Source organism: Embiotoca jacksoni, unplaced genomic scaffold (genome assembly GCF_022577435.1).
Source record: "Embiotoca jacksoni isolate LCO1_2020_lvr unplaced genomic scaffold, fEmbJac1.0.p SCAF_1, whole genome shotgun sequence".
Taxonomy (NCBI): Eukaryota; Metazoa; Chordata; class Actinopteri; family Embiotocidae; genus Embiotoca; species Embiotoca jacksoni.
This window is the reverse complement of record NW_027185229.1, coordinates 3,366,980-3,383,984: the sequence shown is the minus strand read 5'-3', so window position 1 is coordinate 3,383,984 and position 17,005 is coordinate 3,366,980. Positions and strand designations below refer to the sequence as shown.

General features: G+C 41.4%; 1 protein-coding gene across 3 annotated transcripts; it reads right to left on the bottom strand.

Annotated features, from left to right (window-relative positions):
- Positions 1-78: 78 nt before the first annotated feature.
- On the bottom strand, positions 79-16,022 carry inavab (innate immunity activator b). Of its 3 annotated transcripts, XM_069156143.1 has the most exons (11): positions 15,800-16,022; positions 12,302-12,426; positions 9,329-9,452; positions 6,776-6,909; positions 5,293-5,415; positions 4,904-5,135; positions 4,645-4,698; positions 4,064-4,364; positions 3,238-3,393; positions 2,424-3,126; positions 79-1,711 (listed from the first exon to the last, which is right to left on the bottom strand). In XM_069156143.1, the coding sequence occupies exons 3-11, from the start codon at positions 9,381-9,383 to the stop codon at positions 1,619-1,621; spliced, it is 1,851 nt and encodes a 616-aa protein (XP_069012244.1). In that variant the 5' UTR covers positions 9,384-9,452; positions 12,302-12,426; positions 15,800-16,022; the 3' UTR covers positions 79-1,618. The 3 variants fall into 3 exon arrangements, with proteins under 3 accessions (XP_069012244.1, XP_069012252.1, XP_069012262.1); XM_069156151.1 differs by lacking the exon at positions 12,302-12,426; XM_069156161.1 differs by lacking the exons at positions 12,302-12,426; positions 15,800-16,022 and adding an exon at positions 11,345-11,402.
- Between the last annotated feature and the right edge of the window lie 983 nt (positions 16,023-17,005).

The window sequence follows — 17,005 nt, the reverse complement described above, 5'->3', positions numbered from 1 at the left end:
GGTGATTGGTGGTATTAAACCTTATTGTGCTCTAAAAAGCACATTTTCCCCTTTTAATAACAGCACATCACAAGAAAATGAAACAATACTCTTTATTTACTTCCACAGGGAAAACATGTTCACAGATTTTTTTTTTATTATTTTTTTTTTTAAACAGCAACATAACTCATTAGGTCCACTTAAACTACTTTATCTGATAAATAATAATAATAATAATAATAATAATAATAATAATAAAGACAGTAAAAAAAGAGGCACAAAAGGTAACATGATTGTGGTCTTTTCTTTTTTTTTGCTAAATGTAAAACTAGACACTGGATTTGTTTCGCAAACTCTGGTCCATGTCTCTTTTTATTTCAAGTCTGACTTTTCATGGGTCCAATGGTGCAAATCACAATAAATTAACACATAAATAGATCATTGTGAGAGACCAGTCAGTGTGTCACCGTAGCTGAAATTATAGTGATTAACTCTTGTTTTAGTTTTTTTATTTAGTTTGGTTAAAAGAGGTGGGCTTCTGTTTGTTGATTTACATATTGGTAGTGTTTCTGAATAAAGTCCACCTCAGATGTTGATTGTTACTGGTGCGAACAGAAAGGTTAAAGTCATCTTCTGTTTCACACACCAACACAGACACAGTTAAAGCTCCGAGCATTTATATTTCAACTTGACACACTAATAGCTGCCGAGCATCAAGACCCTGCTTCTGTCTCAATGTGCTACTCTCAGGCGAGTGAATTAATATCTAGTGTCAACTAGCTGATTAAGTCCATTAGTAGTTCAAGTTAGCCGGTCGAACCGCAGACACATTTAACTATAAAAACAAGACCGATTTACCTCCAAAAAGTACACGATAAAGAGGACGAACCTGGAAGCAGCTCAAATTCATTAACTTGTTGACTGAATCAACATTATTAAGAAACAATTTACATATAAGGGTGTGTTGCTAATTTACATTAATATACAGTGGATATATTTCCTTCATACAGCTCGTTGAAAAGGAGTTTCTTTTCCAATCAACTGCGAAAAGCAAACTTCTCTGTTTGAAGTACATCATATAACAAATCAAAATGATTGGGCAGTGTGTTTCAGCTACAGATAACGTCATCGACTGCAGCACTACGTTGTATGATTAAACACCTAAAGCAGTTTACCTGGAAATCATAATTCATCTAAGATTCATTTTAACAACCTCATATGAGAAAAGTCCTTTTTTAAACAGTTAAATTTCTCATTTTCTAACTACAGTGGGAAATTTTGGTGGCAAGAAGTAGCTTTTATCCTCTTTTCCATTTCTAATATTTCACAAGCATTGAGTTCAGTGGTTCAAAACAACACAGAGAGACAGTGGCCAAAAACAACACATTACAGTTGCACTTCCAATCCAATACAACTGCACTGCTATCAATTTTACCGTAGTTTGTGTTGTACTCTGTTGCATTATTTAGTAAAAATGCTGCAGTTTGTTTCCTCACTCCTCTAAGTGCTCAAACGCAGCCCGGCAGGTAAACAGATTGATCAGAGCTTCCGTGGACAAAGAAATGTCTTTATGGGCATAAACACTTCATCTTCACTTTGGTTTAATGGGATGTGTTGCAGCGTCTCGGGTTTCTTCTCTTCACACCTGGCTTACGAAGTGAGAGCCGTCTTCTAAGAGCCAGCGGCCCTGAACGCCGTCCGAAGCTCTTTGGAGAGTTCCTCTTGGAATAACCTGGAGGTGAGCAACAGACAAAAATCTTTTAAAGCCATGATTAAGATATGATGACATAAAATGGCAAAGGGTTGATTCAGTGACATCCAAATCTATCTACAGCTTATTCTCACTGTCACACTATGACGAGTGCAGGAACCACATGTTTGTTCACTGTTAAATGGTAAATGAAGCACTTCTCAATCATCAATAAAAACTCTGCTGCACTCGACTGGACTTCCATTATGACGTTTCAGTGATTTGCATGCATTTAAAAACACAAACTCGGAGGAGGAAGATGTTTACATGTCTAAATAAACTGAAGAAACTGAGAAAAATCTCAGAGCACAATCTGACCTACAGATATGCTTTCATCGTTTTAAAATCAGCGATCACAAAGCATACAATCGTGCTCTTTTGTTTAGTACCAATATTTACTTATTTCTGGTGAAAATCATCAACTTTGCACTTAAACTAGTCAAATATTAGTTTTTAGGTTTAAAAAAACCCCAAAATATTTCAGAACCATTTGATCAAAAATTTCTCTTCCAGCAATTTAGCGTGTAACAGGCAACAATACAAATTTATCAGGTGTACACTCATGAAAGGAACCTGAAAATGATGCAGCTAAATGGAATTCAGCCATCAGTAATCTCATAATCCAAACCTGTGCTTCTGCCTCTGTGAGATGTTCAAATGTCTGCTGTGTGTAGAGAGAGTTTTGTGTGCTCACCTGGTCGTGGTACCTCTGGGTCTGGTAGCAGGGTGCCTCCCGGGCCGCCATGTTTTTCACTCTGACCGCTCCGTGTCTGTCCAGAGAGCGAGACCGGGGGCCTTTGAGCTGACTGCGCCAGTGCCACGACTTCAGCTGCTCGTTCACTACCTGTCGGGGGAGACCGCCGGAGCGGTAGTGTGGATGGTCCCACTGAATTGGAGGCATGCATCTGACATCAGGAGGTAATAGCCTCTGTGGTCTCTGGTGGGGCACCACGGTGTCTTTATACCAGTATTCATATCTGTTGGGGGTGCAGGGAGCCTGCTGAGGGATGTAGCTCCTTCCCATGTCCATATCAAGCGGGTAGACCATGCCTTCGTTGTAATAGGCCTTCTGGATCCCGGGGCTGGAAAGGTGCCTGGGAGAGTGGTAGAAGCCGGTAGGCGGGAAGGCCGGAGGTCCGTAGCCGCCGACCAGGCTCGAGTGCGGGAACGCAGACTGATACTGTTTGGGCACATCGCAGGCCAGCTCCTGACACAGGGAGCTGTTGTAAGATGCAAACGAGTGTTCAGAGTTGCTGTCCTCAGAGCCGGCGTGGTTCCCATAGCTCACCGCAGGGGGAGGAGTCTCCGGTAAAGTGATAGAGAACTCGGTTAGTCGCCTCCTCGGGCCTCTGGATCGACCGCGGTCCTTATCGAATGGAGATTCAGGACCGGACAGCCTGTGCAGGTAACGGCAAGAATATCAACGAGGCACAAAAAAAACAACCTCGCACAACTTCAAACGCAGCTTCTGAATAGAAGCACTGCAGATGTGCATGAGGTGCAGCTACCTGAGGGAGAGTTGTCGGTGCAGACGCATCTCCGGAGTGGAGGGCGTGCTGTTGGACTGGGAGCGGCTCACCCTCAGATGGGAGAGTTGGTGCGGCAGAGCAGACTGCGCTAAACAAACCTCCAGCGGCGGCAACACTTCAGATTTGGCTGGAGAACTGAAACACACAAAATGGCAGCACATGATTTAATTCAGTTTTATTTTAGGTGTAAAAAAATCACCACGCAGCACGGTCTCAAATCACTTTACAATAACAAAACAACACACGACAAGGAAATCAAATAACAAAAAACACATTAAAAACATCTTTGTTATTTTCCAAAAGTAGTAACCTGCGTCTATAGCAGCATGGTTCAGGGTCACTCTCGATCTTTAAGGGTTTTAATATGTCTAAATGGTTCTGAAATCCGTCGTCACTGACTTTCGTAAATGTGCGCAACATTAAATTCATGACACGGACAAAGAAGAAAACACATTTTCACAAGCTGGAGTAGTAAAGCCTGAACTGTACCTGTGTGCTGAAGTTATAAACTACAAAGATTTATAGCTCTGTGTGTCTCTACCCATCGACTGTTGGCAGATGGCAGTGTTGCACATTCCTGATCACCACTGACTTCTTTCAGTAGCTCACAGCAGCAGTAATAGAAGTACACAGGAGGTTCGTGCAACAGTAGACGAGGAGGACATCGAGAAAAGTACCAAGAGTCACTAAATATAATAATATGAGGGCGTACACGGCTTTGTTCACATAACAGCACAAATCAAAGTTTGTTTTTCCAGTAGTAAAAACTAGATGAACAGGAAAATGAGTCATGATGGATTATTACCTGTTGGAGGAGCGTAACTTCCTGCTCTTCTGGTACGGCTGGTCAAGACTGGACTCAGTCCACGGGGAGTGCTGGATGGGGGGAGGGTCGTACACGGGGCTGGAAGTTAAACTCAACTGAGAGTCGAGGCTCGGGTGAAGAGACTGACTCAGGTTCAGCTGCAGGGAGCGTGGAGTCATGGACGGAGACGAGTAGGAGCCGTCCACACAGGACTGTGAGGACACATGTTGAGGCTGGGGAGTATCGGTCTCTGCTGGATAAGGGAGACCTGAGGACGGCTGGGAGGACTGGCTTGTGACTTCTGGGAACAGAAAAACAGAAATAATGATATATGATCGAGTATTTGGTGTCGTTACACATTAATCTTCACCACAGACTCTCCACTAATTGAAATCATGACAGCTACGCTACTCAAGATCCATTCTACACATTTTCACTCATTTTCAGGCCAACCGGTCATGTGGCGAACGCCGTTCTGCTTTTAAACTGCACAACGTTGGCATTGTGCTCTCGTCAACACGAGACTGAAAGGAGAACGACAGCTTTATCGCTGGAAGAAACTGAGACAAGTCGAGTCGTACCTTCGTCTTGCACAACAGAATCAGATAAAGAGCTGTCATCAGATGTGCAGAAATCTGGAAGACAAAACAAAAGATGTCATTCAAATGTGAAGAATGAAATGATAAATCACTATTAATCTGGGAAACGCGCAAAAGTACCCAACTCTGACTACTTTTATTCTGAAATGAAAGTCAATTAATCCTCGAGCAGCACAGATAATTACGAAAGGGGTTTGACGTCAGGCTGTTTTTTTCATGGCGTCTGCCAGGTGTCTCTCACCGTGTTGTGTAATATTAAAAGCAGGGAGTGGCGATGAACGGCCGTGCTCCAGCTGCAGCTGGAAAGCGGACTCTTGGAGGTGTTTGAGTTTCTTCTCTGCTCTCTTGCACTGCTGCAGCCGGCTCTTCCTCACAGCCTTACTCAGGTTGTCCTCCTCGTACAGCTTTCGCGCAGCTTCATATATCTTCATCTGCAGCGCCAAGTCCACGTCGACTAAACTCAGCTTTGAGTCCTGTAAAGGTTTACGGCGGGGTGTAACAGAGAGAGAGAGAGAGAGAGAGAGAGAGAGAGAGAGAGAGAGACAGCAGTGAGACCCCTGAAATGATGTCATTGAGGTTTACGAAGTGGTTTAAAAGGACATTATTGCATCTTTTTTTGTTTTTTTATACCTCTGCTCCTCGAGGGATGTTTTGCTCGTCCAGTTTGAACTCAGCTCCGACACGTCTGCGAATCTGTGGAGGCTTCTCTCCTGGCAGCAGAGGGTAATCCTCTGAAAGCCGGCCTGTCAACTCCTACACACGGAAAACATTTTTTATATCCAACCGTCCACCATGCAACATTTGAAAATGACAAAAAGTTTCATGGAGGCTCGGTTCAGTCAGTTAAAAGAATCTATTCAGTTTCGTTTCTGTTGCAGTTTTCAAATGACGTTCAAGTATTCAAGTATCTGACTCTACATGTCCAGACGTATACGTTCAGGGAACGAGTTGCCCAATTCTGCGATTGCATAGATTTCCTTTCACAACACATTCTTTGGGCTTCACTTTATCGCTGCATCGAGTATCTGTTTCCAAACCAAACGCAGAGCAGGACGACGCAGTGACACGAGCTTCATCAACGCGCTGTCGATGAACGCTCTTGACTATGAGTCACTCAGAGACAGAAACCTTCACACAGACACAAAACCAAGTCTGCAGCAAAAGAGCTTACTTCATCTTTTGTCACAGAGAGAGAGAGAGAGAGAGAGCGAGAGCGAGAGAGAGAGGAGAAGTGTCGTGACTCCCATTAGTTCACCTGAGCGTGTCCCAACAGGAGACAGGAAAGAACGATCTGTCCTGGGATTTTACCCCGAAGCAGCGACGCACGGCAGCAACACGCCCGCAACTGAGTCAGTGTCCAGTGTTGAAATGACTTTACGTGTTTTAGCCTTTACTTGATACTTTAGAGACACTTGAGAGAGGCAGACTGAAGGAAAATCAAAGATGTGCGACTTAAGTCTCATGCCGGATTCAAACTCAGGTTGTCATGGGAACATTTAAATCCACCAGGACACCTCTTTTAAAAGTATAAAACTCTCATGCCAGCATGATTTAATATCACTAAACCATGTATATAAAAGGAAAGGATGAGAATGGAAAGGTAAACAAACTAAAACAGTGGAGACACATTTAAAAATGAATCAGTATCTCTCTTTTCTTGATCTTCGTGTACGCAGTCCCCATTTCTGACCATTTTCTTTTGGAAACTGTTGATCAAAGCATCGATTCTTCCTTGAGAATCTCCCCGTCTTTTCTTGACGTGGTGTTTAATAACTGGAGCTGAAGTGTCTCTTTTAATTCCTCCACATTAGAGAAGACACAGAGATCACCGAGCACGTATGGAGGTTCAGTCTTGCAGGTTACTTTGTTAACCTGCAGTAAAATGCGTCATCACAATCCTGCACAAAACTGCCCCACCAAATTAATCCTTCACAAAAAGGTGCTGAATCATCACTTTGTAACAGCTCGCCCAGTCACACATAAAAACACCTTGGTCAAAATAAACCTTCATAAAGACTTTAATTAACTTAGATCACCATAATTATGTGACTCATTTGACATGTTTTTTGTTTTTTTTATGAAGCCTCGTGAGATTTTAAACCGTTGAACTTACGGCTTCTCGGATGCAGAGCTTCTTCAGCTTCAGGTTGCAGCTCTCCAGCCGGTCTTGGAGCTCCTGGTGTTTGAGCTTCATGGCCCGTGTGTGCGTGGTCACGTCCTTCGTGTGCGTCGTCGGGCTGTCAGAGCCTGCTTCACACAACAGGAAAGAAGCAAATGGACTCATCTGAGATCATGTGATGAAGTGGTCAACACTCAAGGCCTCATGGTAGAACAGCTTAATTATTAAATGTAATTTCAACGTGAAAATGGCACATTTAAATCCAATTTTGCTAATTGATGTATTAAATACCGTCTTATCAATCAGTCAATCAAACTTTATTTATATAGCACTGTAGTTCAGAGTGCTTAACATGATTGACATGCCAATAACAGTTGGTTGTAGACCAGAAAATATAAATCACTAATCAATCATAGATATTAAAAACAAAAACAAACACTTATCGATGAATTTTCTGTCATTAACCAATCTTACAAAGCACATGGACGTCCACAGCACGTACACAGAGCTGCCCGGTGAATCTCCAGGAGCCCTGCAACACTTCCTGCCTTTGTGAAGCAGTATTTATTGACATTGCTTCAACTGTGGTCATTTCTAGTACTGTTGCATTGCAATACATTATAATGACAACTCTTATGTGCATTAAGAGTGGGTGAAAATAAAGTAATAAGTTCTAATCTAAAACAAAGCCAATCAATCTTGTATGAGAAAAGGAATGTTTGAGACTGCTTAAAAAGTATTTGAGTCCAACATGGATTTATTAATGTACCTTTGATGATCCCAATTAAAATGACTTAAATACTATAGATGTCTTATTTTAAATCAATTGTCTTGTATATCAATATATGAAGTGTTTTTCACTGGTTTTTGTTGCCTTGTGAGTATTCTGTAGTCGCATTGCCTCATCCAAAGTTTTAATTAGAAAGTATGTTTTCCTTTCATTGCGATACTCACTCTGGAGTCATCTGCAGCCAAAAACAACAGAGATATCCCACAGAAGAATACACCTTTTGTTTTCGCCACTGTTTTCACAAGTCACACCAAAACTGCAGAATCAGTCTGAGGATCTTTGTAGCTACAAACAAGTGTGAGTGTTGGACGGGTAGTATCTGTAGCCTTGGTGACTAAAGATATTAAGATTAGTCTCAGGGCTGTGGGAGTGGCTTCAGGCAAAAAGGCATTGAGCACCACATACCTTCAGAGATTACTAACAGAGTCCCTGCAGGTAGCGACACACATGTGAGGTGCGACAGGAAAGAAGTGTGACAGCATTACAAAAGGCCGAAGAATTCCTCTTGCGATGGACACAACCCCCCCTATTCTCTGCAGACTGACACTTTTTCATTGTATAGCGCAGACGTCACGTGGCTCAATTAGGGCGCGAGGAATGTCAGCACTGCCCGAACAGATCAGTGGGCGCTAACGGGCGTAGAAAAGCAACACGGGTGATGTTTGTTGTTAATTGTCTGGTATTGTTACCAGGTGGGACAATTGATCAGTCTATAGGCATACATTTCTGTGACGCCTGAAGTAGAAATACAACAAAGAGCAACGCAATTACAAGGGATGAAGATTAGTCGGGCAAATTGTGGCTCATCGCCTTTAAAACTGGGCAGTTTTTAAAAGCCAAGACAATATGGATGAACTGCAGCAGTAGTTTCGACTGACCAGCAGTCTAAAACCCAAAGATATCCACTTTAATATCACGGAAGAGGAAGACATCCAGTGTACGGTCAGTATTGAGAGCCTGCAGTCTGTTTGTACAGGTTTTGTTTAAAAAAAAAAAAAAAAAAAAAAAAAAATCATAAATAGGTCATTGTTTATTACAATTTCTTACTTGTCATGGTAAAGTTTGAATAATCACTCATCATTTCATCTCTATTAGCAACAAGTGTTAAAATTGTAATAAAGCAAAATTTTTGATTACTTTGAGTTATTTTTCTTGATAAAATCCAGACGTTAAAGGGAAACTCCACCAGTTTTACACAACAAACTCTACAACAAAATCTTTACTTGAAAATAAATTGCGTTTGAAATACATTAGACGTAGAGCCAACAAAGACGCTATGACTTTATTTCTTTGGGCTCATTTGAGAGCTGGGTCGGACGATGTGCTCAGTTTTGAACTTGATTTGGACCTCTATTGAAGCCTTGCATGAATTTTCAGTGCTTCTTTCAAGTCTGAATAGTCAACGAACATTTTCATAAATAATTGTTTCAAACGTCTGAAATGTTTAACTCTTAAATCCTCTTTTTGTTTTCACATTATTTGAAGCGCTTCAGTAAAGCTGCCCAGCGTGCCGGCGCTGCTTTAAGTTGTTCTGCACTGACACAAACTAAATGGAAGCACATTGTTTAATGTTCCTTAATCATCAAATGTAATAATCATGTTGCAGTGGCATGAATGTAAAACACAGGGAGGGAATTTAGTGCCGGAAAAACACGGCTTCAATGTGCACTCCTTTAATTGAAATGTTTTATGATTTAAGACAGTTGTGCTGAAACATAATTAAAAAATAATATCAGTGATACACAAAGAAGATTTACCTGAATGGAGGATGATGCCGCTGTCAGTGTCGCTGATCTCTCCATTGCCCTCCATGACAGTAGCTCGACTTCTTGGTGCAGTTCTTGGGTGGAGGTGAAGGATAATGCGGGCTCACACCATGTCCTGTGAAGCACGAGTTCACATTTAGACCTTTTATTTACATATTAACCTGAACTTCACAAAACTGAGGGGTATTTTCTTTTCATTTAGTGGCCAATTCATCCGATTGTTATTACAGAGAATTGAATGTCTGCTTACGTAATGAAAACTGAAATTGGAAACAAGAAGTAAAAGACTGTTTGGGAACATCATGATTCCCAAAATAAATCATTCATCACATTTACATAATATTTTTAACGAGTACACATTTTTTACATTCCAAATCGTTTTAATTGGCATTTCGTGAAGCTATTGTTTGTCAGCACAGCTTCAAAAGACCAAACTAGGATGAATTCAGACTTTTAAACAGTCCCAGTGTTACAGCCTGTAGGAGTCCAGTCACAAGGAGGGAAACTTTATTAAAAAACACTTCAATATTAATCATAACCAGACATTAGTCTACAAAGAGAAGCTGTAGTTAATAAGTCAAAATCCAAAACAGCATGAACCCAGACCGCCCATTACTTAATCATGTGACCCGTTGCAGCGGTGACTCAGGTGTGACGCCTCCTTGACCTAACAGACAGGTGTAGTCATCTGTCTGTCACAGCATGAGAACACATACATGTTGCCAAGTCTAGGGTGTTTCCTGTGACTGCCTGCTTTGATGTCACGATTGCCATTATCTCATTTTCTGGCAATAAGTGGCTAATGATGCATGAGTGACATATCCAGCTGGTGTCCAATAAAAAGTGTTGATGAGGCCCGTTGGTTTGATTATTAACCAGGTGAACGCAGGAATGTGGTGATACAGCTCACAGGGGAGCTTCTCTGTCAGCTAACGACACAACGCTTCCTAGCAGTCGGCGTTTTAAGGAACAATGATGTGGTTTGAAGTCATGTCAACATACAAGACCCATTTCTACTAGATATGGCATCGAGTAATGTTCATGGATCCATAAAACGTACCCCGGTATCATCCTGAATGTATAACATGCACATGACACACATCCGGCACAAAGCTCATATGACTGTGAGTGAATCCTCACACCTCCAAGTCACAGATAACTCGCTGTGGGCTGTGCGTGAGGAGAGTTAAGGCGAAACAGCTGATGCACACAACAACAACAACAACAACAACAAGATCATTCAGCACAGAAGTATCTAACTAAGTAAGTTAAAAAATGTCGTAACCCCAAGCTACGTTTGGAAGCAATGTTAACACAATCTACGATTTCTGACTCCCACTGCTAAGAAATGAAGCATAATACAAGTTGACAAAAAGCGAAGACAAAGAACAAATGACTTATTAATCACAAAATATATTTTTTCCGCTTTAATAAAATGTCTGAAAAATAGCCGGCAGACGTTCCCAGAGGCAGACGTCTTCAATAAGCTTTTCCAGGGACACCTCCAGTCCCAAAGATGCTTCACGTACAAATAAACAACGGAGAGAAGCAGCAAATACTCTGTGATTGAAAGGTTGGAATCAGCATGATGAGTTTTCAGTTCCCGACCTGCACTCACCTCTCCAGTACGCATGAAGTGGAGTTTTTAAGGGAGGGAACTGAGTAGTTTGATGATCTGTAGATGTTCGATGGCTTTCCATTACAACTAAACACTATGAAAAGTTAAACATGGTTTATCTGTGTGGAAATATTCCTTTTCTATGTTATATTTTGCAAAAACGTAAACAGATTTGTTTTGCTACCTTTGTTATGGGCAGGCAACACATTCATTTCAAAACTGACATAGTTTCAAACAAGAGGATTAAAAAGATTTATCACAACGCACGCTATTCTACATTAATCCAGAGTAATGCACCCAGAGGGCATTAGATTAATGTAAAAAAACCAAACAACTAACTAACACACAGCACATCTGCCAGATGGACAATATCTGATAAATGTACTTACTTTAGGGGGGGGAAAAAATGCAGAATAAAATGTCACAATCCAAAGAGTGATAACTTCCCCAACTCCAGTGGAAACGAACGAGGCCGAGGTGAGTGCAGTCTGGGCAGGAATGAGAGACTCGCCCACTGAGACGGCGCTGCCTGCTGAAGAGGAGTGGCCTCGCACACAGAGGGCTGCGCACTTACAGCGGTATCATATAACTCAGATCTGCTGCCTGAAACTGTGTCAACGACAATGAGCAACACACCGAGACATTCGTCACTTCGGCCTCTTATCAGTCCACTCAGAGGTGGGTGGCGGCAACTCCACAAAAATGTGTGTGCCGCTACTAAAGCATTACTGCTATAATAAAAAATAACAAAAATAAATCACAGTATGGCAAAAGCCTGACGAAGAAGAAAGATATGAGCTGATTGTGCTAAAATGCTAAAAATGTGCTAGTTTCCGCCTCATTAATGTGCCAATTATCCTGCTTTTCTTGATCTTAAATCAAGTGTATGACTTGAATGTTGTTGTGGATTGACTTGACTTTTTGAACCACACAAGCACCTTTAAAACATCACCACCATATCTGGACACTTGCGATGGGCATTTTATTTTCCCTGGTTTTAACATTTTCAGACCAAAAAGTTACACGGAAGATTATTTGATAAATTCTCATCATTTCAGGGGCAAACAAACAAATTAAGGACAAAAGAGTCACTGTTTGACTTTGTAATTTGTTTGTGGACAGCTTGCAGTATGAAATATAAATCAAGCCAAACATCAGGCAGGTTTTAAATGACTCTATAACTTCCCGTTTATGACTCCCTCTCAGTTCAGCACTACTGTTTTCTCACAGTGACGGATATAAATCACTGTTAACTACTGAAAGTTCACCTCCGCCTCTTCAAAAGATCAAATAGGGTCTACTGCCATCTCCTGGTTGTTTAAAAGTAGATAAAAATGGATAACCACCTATGAACTTAAAACTTTACTCGCCTGGATTTCCAGGTAGCACCCCGAAGCTTCACCGCTTGGTCTGCACACTTCTCCAGCTGCCAAAACCGAGGCCAATTTTCAGGATGCCGTTTTTGCCTCCCCTAAAAAAGAGGGAAACACATGGCGATGGGATAGTCCACATGATTTACAGGGATCCGGCAGCACCTGCTCTGAAACTGCATGGCTCGCATTCATTATGAATCTCAATATTCATTTTGGCTTTCCAGGAATGTTGGTGCTCAGACACCCAGAAAAAGGTCCAGCAATTCCCAGACACTCAAAGGATCACATCTCAAATGGCACGGCACCGAGAGAGCCGCGGCTCCAGCGGCAAAAAGCTGTAAAGTTTAGGTTCAGTGACTTCTACATTTAGACCTCGCAGCGTGAGCACTGCTGGAAGAGAAAACGATGTCATGAAATACAACACATACAAATACAGATATCAGTTTGGGAGACTTTTAGTTCTCTCCTTAGGACAGCCATTAAACAAGCTGTTATTGGTCTGATACTACTCTAACATTACCACTAAGTTGAATTTAGTACTTTTTTTTACTTGTATAAGACGAATGCAATCAAATTAAGAAAACGTAATTAGTTGGATTTATTGTAGGACTGTTGAATTAGACGGTTTTATTTTACCTGATGAACTTTCCAGTAAGAATGTCGGCGATAATCTACATGTTTGGATTTCACTTCCCCGGAGATCACAGTCTGGAAATGTCAAAAACCAACATTCATCTACTGTATAAAAGTGTTTGTAGCTTCTGGGTTTGAAAAATGAGGCCAACGCAGAAGAGCCTGAAGCTGCAACGCCGTCAAGTGCATGCTGAGAAGTTTGATAACCTAAAATCAGATATGAGGGAAGGGCAGTCACATGAACGAATAGTAACCTGTTGGGAAACTTGGGAGATACTAATGCAACAGAGATACACCCAGACGCATTTTAAAATCTAATAAGAGACAGTATTAATAATGCAACGACAACAACTTTGATTTCAAGTCCACAATGCTTGATGTGAAGACGAGTCAAACATGTTCCCACAGGCGTCTCCGTCCGGTGTTGTGGTAGCCGTGCAGTTGGTGGATGTCATGGGTAATTTGTATAAACCAGAGGTCCCTGAGAGACAGAGAGCCGGCTTTGTGTTGGCAACACGGCAGCTGGCCAAACAAATTCTTTAAATATTCTTGAGTCCTTTTATAAGTGCACGGCTCGACTACTGCTGCCAGCGTAGCGCCAACAACTGCCAGCGGGATCACACGTTTCCTCTCACTACTTCATACCCTGCTTCATCCACCGGGTGCCAAAAGATTTTTGCTGTAATGATGCTTAAATCAAGAAGGCGTCGATAAAAAGTGCTATTACTGTACAGTAAGTGGCACGAATGTACTACAAGTCCTGTAATTTTAAAAGGCCACCAAAAAAACAACAACCCCGTCTCCCTCTCTCTCTGACTTTAAGCTTCATATTGGCTACAGGCTCTAATTGACTGTAATGAAGATGTGTAAAAATACATCCATGAGGAGAACAAGTGTGCAGAGGTGGGTCTCAATCAAAACAGGCCCCAAAAAAACCGGAGTTTGTTGACGTCGCGAAGCAGCGTGGGATCATGAGAGTTGTTGTCATCTCTGTTAAACAACCAGATAAAAGGTCCTCCAGGATTTTGCGGAGTTTTTTTGTGTGATTGTTGTGATCAAAAGTGTTTGATTTAACGGCGGATTAAAATCAAACACTCCAACCACACGTTCCCCATATTTTGTATCTGCTCTCCATTTAACCTGATGTACAATGTTTACTCTGAAATATTCAAACCCAAGACCCAAAGGAGGGTTTCACTTTCTTTTTTTTTCTTTTTTTTTAATGGTTGTATCATCATTACATTGACATGTTTGCACATTTTACACTCATTCCCTGAAGTTTAACTTGGCATGATTGATATCTCTGGAAGCTTTTAAGATCTCCTCTACCATGTAAGACCAAGTTATGCAGGTTGGAGCAGTGCTGAGCTGCACAGCAGGAGTCTGTAATGACTGCTGCACCCACAGGTCAGTGAAGCTGCAGGGGTTAAGCCACTTCTGTCCTTTTGCCCCCAGGTCAGTGCTCAGGAATGTGTGGGCTGCAGAAATGTTTCAATGAACAGGAATCCCACACAAACTGAAGGGGAGCCTGAAGAAGAAAAAGCTCTGCACTAATTGAAGACGAAATAATATCAAGTAAGTTTAAGTTTCTAGTATGTCTGCTTTAAAACATTTTAGTAAATTTGGTGAGTGGAAAAGTGACTGCGTGATGCTGTGTAGGTCTTCTTTTTTTTTTCTTCCTCTTTTCATCTATCAACCACCCGAAGCTTCACCGATCAGACTCGTCCTCTTTAAAGTGCCGTTGCAAACTCATCGCTTCTCTGTGCAGTCAGATATCTTTACTTTTCTCGTTCACGAACAACGGACGCATCAATTAAAAAAATGACTGCCACTGTCAATGACACCTATACTTATTATTGTAAGAAGAAAAAAAGGAATGAATAAGAGATGAAAGCTCTGAGGACCATAATACTGCATTTATCTGCATGGTAATCTGAACAGTGTGTCCTGGAAGAATAAAAGCCAAACTTCTTGTTTCAGACCTAAATTTCAGCATTCCCATTAAATTAATAATAAAATCCACCTTTTACCACCTGAAAAATATCTCAAGGATCAGAGACTCAATCTCAAAGTAAAATTTGGGGGAACTTTGTCTAAAACATTAATTCAGCAGCTTCAGCTGATCCACCAGGGTCATAACTAGGACTGAAAAATCTCAGCATATAATTCATTTTATACATCACTGAAAGGTCCGGCCACATTACCGGATCTCCTGACCCGGTACAAACCTCTCAGCTCAGCTGCTTCAGCCTTTAAAGTTGTGCCAACAGGTAATCTGAACACGGTGAAGCTTTCTGTTCTTCTGATGCTGCCCAGATGTGGAAACAAAAACTAAAAATGCAAGAAGAAGGTAAGACCTGAGACATATTGACTACTTTAAAGTCCCAACTCATAACCTAATAGTGTGTTGTTGTTGTTGTTTTTCTCCTGTGTGCTTTTGCTGCCTCTTTACACATTTTGAACTCTGTAAAGCACTTTTGATTTGTGTGTTACCTTTCAGGAGATGTTACCTGCCATATAAACATACACCTGTAATGTAAAGTCAGGGCGGGCAGATTTAAGAGTTAAGACAGTGTGTGATGAACAGTTTGTGAGCTGGACTTTAAAAAGTGCTGCAGCAGCGTGTGCTCCACCTCCCGCCCTGTCAGCTGCATCAAGCTGCTTCTGGGCCTCGAGCTTTCAACTTTCACAAAAGTTCAGTAACTCCCTTCAGCGGCGAGCACTTCACAAAAACTTCAACCCCCAGCTGGCAGTTACTTATTTTCAAAAGCACTAAATAAAAAAAAAAAAAATCAAAGTAACCAGGAGTCCTAATGCCGCCCTGCTGCCTGCTCGTACCTTCGGTAGCTCGTTAGCTCGCTCGCATCGTGCCTCATCTACATCCATTCAGTCTGCGCTCCATCCGCTCGCAGCTTCCAACATCTGAGCTGGAACTTTTCTTCTACTTTCACTGACAAAAAAAATAAAATAAAAAGAGCGCATAAAAAAAAAAACAGCACCAACTCCTCCCGTTACGTCTCTGTGGTCTAATTTCAGTCACTAAACTGAAACACAAGCTTTAAGCTGAAGCTTTAAACGCGACCTTTGTTAGAGACGCTGCTGCGGGATTCTTGGTAAAGTAAAGCAACGCAGGAGATGCCTTCATGTGCTGTCGGGAAACAAGGAGATCGCAACATGTTTCACCATGGCAACCGCGCTTCTCACACGCGACAAATGCGCGTGCATGTCAAAGTGAGGTAATCAGAATTAAACATAATGAGGAAAGTAGTTTTGTACAACATATTCATACATTTACCGACGTTTTATTTTTAGGTTCGTGCTTCACCTCTCCTGTAAAGTCCTCTGTTGTTGGGGATTTTACTCGTCTGTTTCTTCATCTGTTAAAATAAAACAGCAGCCACATTGATAAACACTCCTTCTATGTGTCACTCTGCTCTTGCTGTCATTTTCTGCCACTTTAAAGGGGATTCAAGTAATGTTTACCAAGCCAGTTTTGAAAGTTACGACACCTCAGATGGGTTTGTGAACGCCACAAGGATCTTCTCTACTGCGCTACTGTGGGCGGTTTGCGGGAAGCACATTTTTCTGAGGAGAGATGATGACACTTTACAGGATGCATTTGCAGACAATAATAACACGTATCAGAGGAGGCCAGCATTAACACTGTACTCTTACATCCACTAGAGGTCAGCAGAGCGTTACATAGACTTTTATAATCCTGTGGCACATCAGAGAAATTCTACATGTGACCATAAATCCACTTTGTGGTATTTAGCAGAGACAAAATAGAGTATACTGTTAGTTTATTAACCCCGATGACCCTGCAATGGAGTTAGTAAAATAAACGATAATGACGAAAATCATAGAAGTAACCCACATATAAATTCTAAATATTATGGATAAATTATGGACTGATAGTTTAGTCAAATTTTGATAAATCAACCATTAACTTACCATCCAAATAAAAACTTAACATTCACACTGATCTAATATCATTTTATAACCACATCGATCATAAATTCAAAGCACAGTAAGCTTTATGTT

Coding starts and splice junctions, on each gene's coding strand:
- inavab (XM_069156143.1), bottom strand. CDS start 9,383: ATGGAGGGCAATGGAGAGATCAGCGACACTGACAGCGGCATCATCCTC. Junction 4,365..4,644: donor TTCTGTTGTGCAAGACGAAG/GTACGACTCGAC, acceptor TTCTGTTCCCAG/AAGTCACAAGCCAGTCCTCC. Junction 3,394..4,063: donor AAGTTACGCTCCTCCAACAG/GTAATAATCCAT, acceptor TGTGTGTTTCAG/TTCTCCAGCCAAATCTGAAG.